This window comes from Bos indicus, chromosome 22, assembly GCF_029378745.1.
Source record: "Bos indicus isolate NIAB-ARS_2022 breed Sahiwal x Tharparkar chromosome 22, NIAB-ARS_B.indTharparkar_mat_pri_1.0, whole genome shotgun sequence".
Lineage (NCBI taxonomy): Eukaryota > Metazoa > Chordata > Mammalia > Artiodactyla > Bovidae > Bos > Bos indicus.
In genome coordinates, this window is record NC_091781.1 from 27189397 (window position 1) to 27202424 (window position 13028).

At 36.6% G+C, this 13028-nt stretch overlaps 1 protein-coding gene across 4 annotated transcripts in view; it reads left to right on the forward strand.

Moving 5' to 3' along the window:
* The window catches only part of CNTN3 (contactin 3), a 402840-nt gene that overhangs the window by 270589 nt on the left and 119223 nt on the right, over positions 1–13028 (forward strand). For all 4 annotated transcript variants that reach the window (XM_070776321.1, XM_070776319.1, XM_070776322.1 and 1 more), the window contains exons 6-10: positions 3117–3320; positions 4770–4872; positions 5388–5572; positions 9283–9419; positions 10539–10668. In XM_070776321.1, the coding sequence (XP_070632422.1) occupies positions 3117–3320; positions 4770–4872; positions 5388–5572; positions 9283–9419; positions 10539–10668 (759 nt within the window). The remainder of the gene's footprint in view (positions 1–3116; positions 3321–4769; positions 4873–5387; positions 5573–9282; positions 9420–10538; positions 10669–13028) is intronic.

Below are 13028 nucleotides of genomic sequence, written 5' to 3' on the forward strand. Positions count from 1 at the left end.
GGAGCCTGGCATTATGCAGTCCATGGGGTTGCAAAGAATTGGACACAGCTTAGTGACTGAACAAGAAATCAGTAACTAAGCCCAGAAAGATTGCATAAATGGTGGAAATTTTTCTTCTTTGAAGGGGCATGAGTTAGGTATCAAGATAGGCTTACACTGACTCTGGGATGCTGATTTGTCTGGGCTTCTCTAGAGGACAGGTACTAAGAATAAAAGTGAAAAAGTGAGAGAGAAAGTCACTCAGTTGTGTCAGACTCTTTGCAACCCCATGGACTATACTCTCCTTGGAATTCTCCAGGCCAGAATACTGAAGTGGGTATCCTTTCCCTTCTCCAGGGGATCTTCCCAACCCAGGAATTGAACCCAGTCTCCCACATTGCAGGTGGATTCTTTCCCAGCTGAGCCACTAAGAATAAACCAAAGATCAATTTGTAAATTTGAAGAGCTTGGGGGATGAGGGGCAGGACTCTCTTGATGGAAGTTGTAGAGAGGGGCAGTTGCCTGAAAGAAAGTGAGTGAAAGGCAATGTTTCCTCCAGGTCTGAAGGGAGAGGCAGTTTTTAAATATCCCTCAGTGAAGGAAGATAGTGTGTTGCTCAATTTCAGCAACATCGTGTGAGTTCAGGTTTCCTAAGAGACAGACTACAAGACAGGATCAGAGAATCAGACATTAAAAACACACACATAAACAAGCAAACAAAACAGAAAAAGTGCCTGTGAAGGATAAGGAGGAAGGGAGCAGCAATGGGTCAAGGCAGATTCAGACTGAGATTCAGCTCTGAAAGCTTTGAACAAAGATAGGGGAGGAAAACTTGGGCAGGCAGAATGCCAGAGCACAGTTCTGAAAACACCGTGGCCATTCTGGTGGAGTCTGCAAACGTTAGTTGCCCTTGTGAGGAATCCTGCAGGAATGGCAGCATTAACACCCTAGGGGAACTTCGTTAGCTGGAAGCAGCCTGTTCTGTCAGGGAGCAGCAGAAGTTTTACTCTCCCTGGATTAAAGAGAGAGGTACAATCATATCAATTTCATGAATAAAACATTTCAAAAAGCAGAATAAGATTGCTTTGCTTTGCTTTCTTTAAAACAAAGAAAGCCGGATTAGTCATTCTGTCATGTCCTGACTCTTTGAGCCCCCATGGTCTGTAGCCTGCCAGGCTCCTCTGTCCATGGGATTCTCCAGGCAAGAATACTGGAGTGGGTATTCCCATTCCCTTCTCCAGGGGATCTTCCCAACCCAGAGACTGAAACCAGATCTCCTGCATTGCAGTGGATTCTTTACCCACTGAGCCATTTAGGGGAGCCTACAACATTCTTCAGCTCTGTAGTTTATTTAGTACTAGTGCAAGAGAAAGCACCATCAGGATAGGCAGGAGACCAACTGTGGAGTGGATGTTGGAGATACATTTTTGTTTTCATACAATTTAACAAACAAATCACATGACTGAGTAGAATTTCATGAAACACTCTGCTGATATGATAGCCCGATGTAAAGCTCAGTTCAGGATTACAGATCAATGTTTCTGAACATCTGCACAGTATGACATTGACTTGCTAAGCTTTAGAATCATCCAGCATTCCCAGCTGCTTTGAAGGTAGAAGAGAGACAGTCATTTTTCATTTTCACCAGGTGCTTGCTCTTCACCCAGTTCCCCTTTTACATGCTCTTTTCCCTCCGTCAGGAGCACTTTTATCCCTTCGTGTCAGAATGTTCTCCTGTTTTTTAAGACCCGTTCTTCAGTTATAAGAATGTCATCTCTCCTTCCTCTGAAACCCACAGTAACTCTCACCCAGTGACACTGTGTCACTGTTATTTGTGTAATGACTAATTGTCTCCCTCTAACAAGTAGAAAGACCCTACACCTTTGGAATTGTGCCTTAAATATATTTCTTTGAGTTTGTTATTCATTAAAATTGATTTTTATTGCATCTGGTTTTTGAAGATGCTTTTGGAAAAGCATTACAGTATGAACCAGTGCTACAAGGTTAGTAAAATTGTAAAAGAAAATACAGCCACAGAAAGAAAAAATTAAATAGGCCAACTACAATAACTATATTACATAATGACTTGCTTCTGAAAAATATGAGCATCTAGAGCAAAGCAACCTAATATTTAGCCCTTATTATCACAGAGGAGGAGAACAACAGTTCCTTTAAAAGGGAGAGTTCGTTTGCCTTGTTCCCAAAGTTCAGGAAAACTCTAATGTTGGACTTGATTTGGACATTAGTAACATAATTTTATCTTAATTAACTCAATAAATATTTATCGAGGGCAGTTAGATGTTTTTGGATGTTTCCATTTGCTAATTTAGAAGAGGAAGGCAAGCAGGATAAAAATTGACATCTCTTTTTGTTTACCAAGTGGTGGGAAGACAGATAAGTAAATAGATCGTTATATAAAAGTGACAAGTAATTTAAGTAATATCAGCATAGAGTTGCTCTGTATAAAAGCACTTACTCAGAGAATGAGAGATAAGGAAGACTTTTCTGAGTAGGTGATTCATGATATTGGAACCAATCTTTGAAAAATATAACTTTATAAGTTATTTCGACAGAATGAGCTTTGGTGTTGAAAGGGGAGGAAAGCCTTGAACAGAGCAAAAGGACAGTACAGCCTCTGAGAGAAGCATATATAAAGACCCACAAACAAGAGACAGTAGTAGGCTTCTCAGTTACTAAGGCAATAAGTAGGGGCTTAATCATGCATGGTCTCATTTTCAAGTTAAGCAATTTTTCATTATTCCAAAGAGTACCGAGTAATTGCTGAAAGTGTTATAGCAGGAGGTGGCATGATGAGATTGATAATTTTGAGAGATCATAGAGCATGTAGTGTGGAGACACAAATTAAAAGGGAGCAAGACAAGCCAAAGAAACTTGTTAGGAGGTGTCTAGAGTAGTGATAATAACAGTGATAATATCGCTCCCACAAGAATGCGGATTGACAGTGACCTCCGTAGAACGCAGAATAAACAGCATCATGTCACGTAATGGTTTCTCTCCATGACCTGCAAGAAAACCCTAAGTGTTGCTTTGCAGTAAAGGTGATTTCAGATATTTTTAATATATTGTAGAAATTTTTCCTTCAAGATAGAATTTCTTTTCTTTAAAAATTTTACTAGAACTGTCATATGCTTGGATCTTCAATGAATATCCATCATTTGTTGAAGAAGATAGTCGGAGATTTGTCTCTCAAGAGACAGGCCACCTCTACATAGCCAAAGTGGAACCATCGGACGTGGGCAATTATACGTGTGTGGTGACTAGTACAGTGACAAATGCCAGAGTGCTGGGTTCCCCAACTCCTTTGGTGCTTCGTTCTGACGGTAGGAAATATTTCAAGGGGCAATTCTAAGTGGAAATGCTGTTGTGAATACTAGACAAAACAAATTAGGAGAAATGAAAAGTGTATCCTGTAGAATTATTTTTTTTTTCCAGAACAAAAAATATTTTATGAGTACAGTGGCTAAAATGATTCCATCAACTATAAGTCCCTGTAAAGTAATTCTTACTCAGAACTGACTTCCTAATTTGCAGGGACCAATACTGAGTAAAGATGATGAACTGCTTGTTAAAATGTTTTAAAGAATCTCAAGATGGTGGCACTATGCCTTTAAACCAAATATGAACCCTTCAAGCCTGGGGGTCACCTTGCATTCTCATGACGTCACCCGTCTTGACTTTTGCCAGCCTGACATTATTAAAGTTCTAGATATTTTGTTATAGGTTAAAAAGCATCTATAAATAAAATCAAATAAAAAATTGTACATTAGATCCCTAGAATTTATTCATCTTATAATTGAAAGTTTGTACACTCTGACCAACATCACCTCATTTCCCCTACCCCTACCAGCATAGCGATTATAGTAATGCCGTGTTGCAAACTTGAAATTGGCTGAGAGAGTATATCTTAAGTGTTCTCACTAGAGAAAAAAAATTATTTTTAAAAATTGAAAATAGTAAATATGTGAGGTGTTAAATATGTTGACTTGACTGGTGTAATTATTTCACAATGTATATATGTATGAACTCATCACATTGTACACCCTAAAAAATGACATTATGCAGTTTTTATTTGTCAGTCATACCTCACTAAAACTGGAGGGGGAAAAAGGAAAACATGTTTCTTTAGCCCCTCAGTGACTGTTTCAAGGGAGCCCATGAACTGCAAAGCAGATTTATAAGCCTGGGTCCTGTCCCAGTTACACAAAACAATATCTGATACAGCACAATGCCATGAACACAAAGTATCTAAGTACTTCTTTCCAGTCAAGTGTAATTGAATTTGACCGTTCTTGTTTATTACATTACCGTTTCTTGACTTCAGGGAGCTATTTAATAAGTTTAAGGTTGTGTCTATGCTACCAGGGTACCATTAAGTAAATTTCCTCCCATAATTTTTGCTCTTTAGGAAATTTTAAGAAGTCATTATATATTGTATATTGAAGTTTGACTAGAAATTTCCAAATTGAATACAGAATAAAAAAGCCTCCCATTTTATATAATGTAAAAAAGGTCTAGTTGTTTTCTTGAAACTCCTCTGTAAGCTGTAACTTATGAATCATGGAATCCAAAGTTTCCACATGTTTAATGATATTGCATATTTGGACCAAGGTAACACTGCTTCTAAAAGTACCTACTAGATGGCAAGTCAGTAATTTAAATCATTAGGAAGAAGTACTTCAAAATAGAGCAAAAAAAAATTTATTTAAGAAAAATGGGAGAATTCCGAAAGGAAAGATTGAAACCATTAACTTTGTATTGTGCATTTACAGGTGTGATGGGTGAATATGAGCCGAAAATAGAAGTTCAGTTTCCAGAAACTCTTCCAGCAGCTAAAGGTTCAACTGTGAAATTGGAATGTTTTGCCCTTGGAAAGTAAGTTTTATAACATTTACACCGATATGCGGAAACATTTGGTTGCTGTGAGAGATCAAGATAGCTTTAGACAGACTCTTCTTTTCCTTACTTTCTAAAAATGTCTTTCATTTAGAAGTAAAGGAAAATTAAAATAGAGGGGAAATTCACATATATAATTTAGTTTGAAATTTTAAAGGCAATTTGCAGTAAATGACTGTGCCTGCCTAATTTCATAAACTAAATTGGTGTTATTTTTCTTTTGCTTGTTCATTTGTTGTATTATAATACTGTGGGTATGCATTTTCTCTAAATTATTAATTAACTCGAGAAAATGCACAGTTTATTTTATTAAAATATCAAGTTAAAGAGATAAATCTTTGCATTTGCAGGTTTAGTAATTGACAGCTGACTTTCTGCATTTGAAAAATCTGTACCATTTCTATTCTATCCTAACAAAAGTTTTATTTTGTCAAACCTAAAAGGCTTCCAGACATGTCTTAAAATAGCAAATAACTTGATAAATTTCTTCATAGTCCTGTACCTCAGATTAATTGGAGAAGAAGTGATGGACTGCCTTTTTCCAGTAAAATTAAGTTAAGGAAGTTCAGTGGTGTGCTTGAAATTCCCAACTTCCAACAAGAAGATTCAGGTTCCTATGAATGCATTGCTGAGAATTCACGAGGGAAAAATGTTGCCAGGGGGCGTCTCACTTACTATGGTAAGCCTTCACTTTTGGCATATTGGATTTTTACCTTTTGCTCTCTCTATAAATTATTGGTATTTGGATTGGAGGCTGGGTAGGAGATTTTAGCAGAATCCCAATGTCCAGCTTGTCCTGTTCTATACTTTGTTAAATGAGGATAAATATTTATCATAAAAGGAATTAAAAAGAAAGAAAATTTTGCAATGAAGTTGGAGACGTAATATATTCTTACTGCATTTTAAACTGATTTATATGATAATGAAATATTCACTTTTGGGGGGGGGGGTTAAGAATAGCAATTTACTCACTTAACCGAATCAAGGAGAGATCTCCTTTCTGTCTGCTATTACCTCTAGAAAATGGGATTTTATATCTTTCTCTGTGATCTTTACTAAGCAGAAAGAAACTGTCTACTTGGAAAACCTGAAATTACTGCATTAGTCCAACCACATAAACTCAGGCTCGCTTGACCTCTTCAGTGTTATTCTATGCTTTCCAATAATAAAAATGTACCATGTTTGCCGCCTTTAATTTGTAGTCACATTTATTTTATGTACTGTTAAATTTGGGTAAGAAAGGTTAATACAATTACCTTTGTTTAGAGTCTGTTTTTAGGAAAATTCAGTTCAGTTCAGTCACTCAGTTGTGTCCGACCCTTTGTGACCCCATGAATTGCAGCACGCCAGGCCTCCCTGTCCATCACCAACTCCCAGAGTTCACTCAGACTCATACCCACTGAGTGGGTGATACCATCCAACCATCTCATCCTCTCTCGTCCTCTTCTCCTCCTGCCTTCAATCTCCCAGCATCAGGGTCTTAGGAAAATTAGATTATCTTTTTTGCCCAAACTTCTTTTCAAATCACTTTTATTAAGAAAAATAATATTAAGTATTTTTATGAAAGTATGATTTAGAAACTAGAAATAAAACATTTTATAAAATGTACTATAAAATATGTGAAGATGTAAACTCAGTGAATGTATTTTTGCAGTTTAACCATTAAAAACATTGTAAAACGAATGAGAATTGATCACTTTTGTGAACGGCAAATGACAATATATTCTATTTATTTTAAAAACTGAAAATTGAAATAATTTGCAATGCAAACTTGTATAGTGTACATAAATATTACAGAGAGGAAAAATTTTGCAAAGACAAGTAAAGCCTCTTCAAAGGAACGTGAAGTTTGCAAGTGCATTACATCTGATTAGACTGACACTTGTTTTATTGTAAGTTTATAGGATCTGCCAGGAACAAAACGGAGGTGTGGATTGATAGCATGAGCCACTCTGTGTTGTACTTCTCCCTTCTTATTACAAGATTTGGTTAGAATACACAGCGCTAAGTTGCAGTTTCCCAGACGCCACGTTCTACATGTTGGCAGGATGATACGGATATGTGCTGGGGACCCCTAAACCATGCGCTTGTATGGCTCTAAGTTGACCACAAACAAGTCCAAGCTCATTTTCTCCTTTCTAAACAGCCAGTACCTGACCCAGGGTAAGAAGGGACCAGGACAGGAAAATACAAGATATTCCAACTGTCTTAATGTTTTAGTAGGAATGTTTTTAGCTGTATGGAACGGCAGCCCTGCACCAATAATAAACCCTTGTTTGCTTGTTTGGCAAGACATTCAAAGCTAAGCTGACATTTAAGCGCCTTATAATCAGGCCCTGGCTCAGTTTCTCTGGCGTTTCTTTCTGCCCTTACCTTTTCCCTTTCTCTGCATGTTGACTTCCCTGACAGTCATAGAATGGCTACCAGCAGTGACCAGCACATTCGTTCTTGTGCATGCTTCCTTTCTCTAAAACATCTTGCAGTTCACTTTTCAGATCTCATTGGCTGCATGTTCATTCCTAAACCAATCACTAACAAGACAAATTGGCTTCAACAACTTATGAGCCTTTTTTGGAATACAAAATATGGTCAGGTTTCCCTGGATTTTGTAGAAGAGAAGATAATTCAATAAAAAATGAGGGCATCTTAGGAATAAAGAAGAGAGAAAATGGATACACAATAGACAACAAACATCATCTGCTATACTTAGTAAATGAGGCAGATGGTTGCTTTAGTCCATTTTTATATGTACCTAAGAAATAAATTAGAGGGAACTCCCTGGTGGTCCAGTGGTTAGGACTCTGCACTTTCATTGCAGGGGTCACAGGTTTGATCCCTCATCAGAAAATTAAGATACCATATGCAGTGCAGTGCAGCCAAAAAATAAAATGAAAAAAAAAAATCTCAATTTAAAAAAAGAAATCAGAAATCAATTAGAGAGTTTGATGAAAGTTACTTTAAAATTCTGTCTGAAGTCTAGTATATTCAATAAATGCCTTGCAGTTCTTGATTATCTGCTCTGATATTTCATGTAAAAAATGGTCCAGTAGAATATTTGAATTTCATATGATGGAATAAGGGGATAAATCACATTATGCGGCAATTGTAGTCTTAGGATTCACTTAGTCCAGCAAATTATCTTTCATTTGGAGAACAGTAGTATGAGAAGCCAGTGGAAATTTTTGCTAGAAACTTGAGCCTCAGTCAAGGGATCATATGTGAGTCTACTGTAGTCTCATCCCACCTAGGCTGATTAATTCCTGAAAGAAGACAGTGTGTTTCAATATAGAGTAGAGAGGAGTGATCTGGGACTGAATTATACTTCAGATTGGGCAAGCTGTTTATATTTTATAAAAGGACAAAATAAGGTAAAACTTCGATGGGTACATTTTCTCTAAAAGCTGAATAGCTATAGTTTCAGTTTCATTTATAGAAAAGGCAATTTTATGAGATATAAATAGAAAGACAAATCTTCCCATGGTTGAAATTAAATAGCAATAGATAAAATCTTTCTTCATATGGAGGATGCAAATGTGAACCCCGAAGTATATCACATGTATAATGCAATGTGAAATTGGGAAGAAATCTCACCTCCTAGTCTTAGATCTAAAACACAGACTGAGATTTGGCTGCATATACTTTGAATGTTGAGTGACTTTCATTGTGAGTGGTATGTTGCTTTCATCTGTAAAAGGACTTCCCAAGTGTCTTCTAAAATGCAAGTAAAAATGATAAATCCACTTGATGCAACTGATTTGCATACCTAATTTAAGGTTGCACGAGTTACTTCTTTTTCATAAAAAATCATTTGATTCAAATTGAATGAATTTATCCATCTTTCCCTGCTTTCATTTTAATTTGCACAGAGGTTCATAAGATGTTCACTGGTTTGTATTTAATTAAGAGTTATTTCTAACCTGAAGGAAATATTTTTTTTCTTTTGCTGTACAAGTTTCTCTTCTATTGATGCTGATTTTTAGTGCATAATTAAGACTGGTATCTGCTGTCATTCACATATTAAGTTGCCATCAGTTGTGAGCTCGTAATTCAAAAATGTACTTGGACAAGAAAATCTATATAGTTTGTGTACCTGCATTTTTCTGCTGATATCTGAAGAACGTAATACAGTGCCCAGAATTTTGAAAACAGAGAAAGCATAATGAATTTGACTTAGGAAAGGGCAGGTTGTAACATCCGTTCTCAAATCTATAAATGTTTCACATATCACTTAATAAATACCTAGTGAATTAAATACAGTTTTAGCCACTTATATTACATTAGCTTACATTAATCTATTATTGCCCATAGTCATATCCACTTATATTTATGTGGATAAAGTATTTGTTTTTTATCGTGGAGTGGTTTGAATTTTTTTTTTTTTCGTTGCAGCAAAGCCTCATTGGGTTCAACTCATAAAAGATGTAGAATTAGCAGTGGAGGACAGTCTTTACTGGGAATGTCGGGCTAGTGGTAAGCCCAAACCCTCCTACCGATGGTTGAAAAATGGAGAAGCCCTTGTGCTTGAGGTAAGGTCATGTGCCTGGTTAATACACATTTTTCCCGCTTTGTATAAATGCCTTTTCTGGTACCAACTGTCAGAGTAAACTGGTGAGTTTGCACACATTCATCTGAAGAGTTTTTATCACATTCATCTGAGAAGTGGTGCAAGGGAAAAAAGGATAAAATCAAATACCCAGTCTTCCAAGGAGGAAATATTTTCAGTATTAAATTTCATTGGAGAAAGATTATATTATCAATTTAGTTCATGATATAAAGTCAACCTATGAACAGTGCAAGTGTTAGCTCTTGTATAATTTACAATCAGTTCCCTGTGTCCCTGATCCATGGATGCAACCAACCAGGGACTATGAGGTCCTGTAGTATTTGCAGTTTTCAATGAAAAAGTATGAAATAAGTGGACTCCCCATAGTTCAAACTTTGGTCCACTGCACTATTGTTTTTTTTCATTTTGAAATTAGAGAAGGCTTTATTTTAATCATTCGTAGAATGCGATTTCTATTTTTCCTGTTTAATGACATGGATGCCCTCTGGAAAATAAATGTATCAATTATATGTTTACCTTGTTACATGAGTATTTTCTCAATCACTTCTCAAGCCATGTAATTTTTGCTCTTTTTAAAAATTGTTGTACTAAGTCACTTATGTTCCTTCAGATTTTTCCACATAACCATTCATAATACTACAAATCTTAAATAGATATATGTTTTCCAGCACCCTTTTTAATACACAGAATTTATTATGTCTTCAATTTGCATGATTTTAAAAACTGGTGAAAACCTTTCCAGTTCATGGGTTGGGAACCTGGTACATTTCTTAAAATCTGCAACTTTATCCATAGGGAAAAATGAAATAGTTGCAATATTTTCCATTTATGCTTTGTTATTTATTTGACTGATATACTTTTTGACTGCAGTATATTTATTAGTATTTTTAATGTCTAGCTGTTAAGTCACTCTCAGCATTTCAAATAAGGGAATCATTTAAATTTCAGGTCAGATTGCCTAATACTATGAGGGAAGAAATTAAGGACACTTTTGCATGATTGAAATAATATTCAGTGGTTATCATTTTTCATCTAAAATGGTATATACATTTATATGCAAGGCATTTTTATTATTGTCTAGGAGAGAATACAGATAGAAAATGGTGCCCTTACAATATCAAACCTAAATGTGACCGATTCTGGCATGTTCCAGTGCATAGCAGAGAACAAACATGGTCTCGTCTATTCTAGTGCTGAGCTCAAGGTCATGGGTAAGACCAACTTTCTCATCTTAATTTATATTTCTTAAATCCTCCATTTTTGCCAGAAGCAGAAATATTTACCTTTCATATTAGATTCCTACATCTAATAACATTTTCAGTATTGCAGCAGAATCATGCAGAGTTTTTAATCGAGGCGTACACTTTAATGATTTCTAAGGAAAGGCAACAATTATGGCCAGAATTAAACCCAAAGTTGGAAGTAGAGAAACAATAGGGAGAGAGTGTTGAGCTAAAACATCCTTATCCAGCACCAATAGTGTGAACTAAGTAGTACCTTTTAGGAGAATAAGTGACTCTGGTGTTCTCAGTTGCTGGTCCATAAAAGTAAATATCAAAATTCCAATCAATAGTTTATTGATCCAAAAGGAGTTGTTGTCCTTGTCTTTAATAACTCTGCTGGAAGGTTTAAGTTTTGGGCACACCAGAGCTTTAACTAACCGAGGCTCAACTACTTGAAATTACGAATTGTTTCTCTTGTACTTCAGGTATAAGAGAAGAAAGGAAATGTTATGTTTAGGCCCATTGTCCAGAAAAGACACTGTAAGGTGCAAATGACTTCAAGTCCAACCAAAATTGTCAGAGCATAACATAATATGTATAGATAAGAAAGAAAGAGAGGAGGAAGAAAGGAAGGGTAAGAGGGAAGGAGGGAAGAGAGCAAGCAAGAGGGTGGGAAGAAGGAAAGAGAAGGGGAGTGGGGAAATGTATTGTTCATTGTAATTAAAATAGAGAATTTGGATTTCAGTTTGATTTGACTCAGGGTTCTAACATCATCACCACTCTCAGGTCTCATATGATGATCCCCAGGACATTCAATTTTCACTATCAATCTAGTGAAAGAAGGATAGCTTTCTTAATTGCTTAAGTGCAAGTCACAGTCCTGATTGATCTAACTCAGTGCTTCCCTACTGGGGACGGTTTTGCACCCTGGAAATAGTGGGAAATGTCTGGAGACATTTTGGGCTGCCATAGTGTAAGGGATGGAGCCTGCATATGCTCCTGGCATCTTGCAGACAGATACCAGAGAGACTGCTTAATGTCCTTCAGTGCCCAAGATAGCCAAAATGTTATGTGTTTCATGGAAAAACACTGGTTTAAGGAAAACAGGTGTCTCTTGGTGCCTGGAAGTTAGAAACACTTCATCTGTACCAAGAAGACTAAAGCTTGGGAACAGCAGATCATCACCTGAAAATCTGGCTGGTGTTATCCATGACAGAGACATATGGTATTACAACAGAAAGGAGGTGAAATGTGCACATATCTGAAGTGGAAGCCTGCTGTACTCTCAATCAGTCTTATAAACCATAGTTTATTCATCTTAAACCAAATGAATCTCTGCCTAGTGTTGCATGGGTTTTTTTAATGGGAAAAAAATATGACCTATGTTTGAAAAGAGATTATACTAATATATAAAGATATTTTTGGCTTGTTTTAGTAAAAATTATTCTCTTAGACTCAGAAAGGCAATGGCGCCCCACTCCAGTACTCTTGCCTGGAAAATCCCATGGACGGAGGAGCCTGGTAGGCTGCAGTCCATGAGGTTCCTAAGAGTTGGACACGACTGAGCGACTTCACTTTCACTTTTCACTTTCCTGCATTGGAGAAGGAAATGGCAGCCCACTCCAGTGTTCTTGGCTGGAGAATCCCAGGGACGGGGGAGCCTGGTGGGCTGCCGTCTATGGGGTCTCACAGAGTCGGACACGACTGAAGCGACTTAGCAGCAGCAGCAGCAGCATTCTCTTAGAATTTTAATTTTTAAGGCCAGCAACCTCCAAGATAACATGTCTTCTTTATCTGCAATCACATATATGTATCATATAATTCATTGTATGATATCCAGTTATTAAAAAATAAATTATATTCATTGGGATATGCCATAGGAAAGTAGATTAGATATTTATAGAAATGCACTGAGTTCTTAACTTTTTTCCACATTTGCAGTAAAAGGAAGATGATTTTCTGATTAACATATGCTTTCCTTCAAATGATAGATTGTCTCTTGAATGTTCAGGTATTGTTTCAAGATCAGCATTCCATGCATTATTAGCAAACGTATTTTCTACATATTATTTAATTGAATATTGTAACATAGTGTAATGATGCATGTTATTCTTCTCCAACTTTGAAGTTAAAGCTAACCACATGAACATTTTATAATAGATCTTAATAATGTTTATGATGGATCTTGATAATGTTTATCCAGGAGACTAAGTGTTCAGCACTCAGCCTTTATTCAGTAAACATTGCTGAGTACCTACTGACTATCAGGCACTGTGCTATACACTGTGTCTTTGAAGTCACGAGAGAGAGACTGACCCTGTTATCTTTATGGAACTTTCAAGAACATT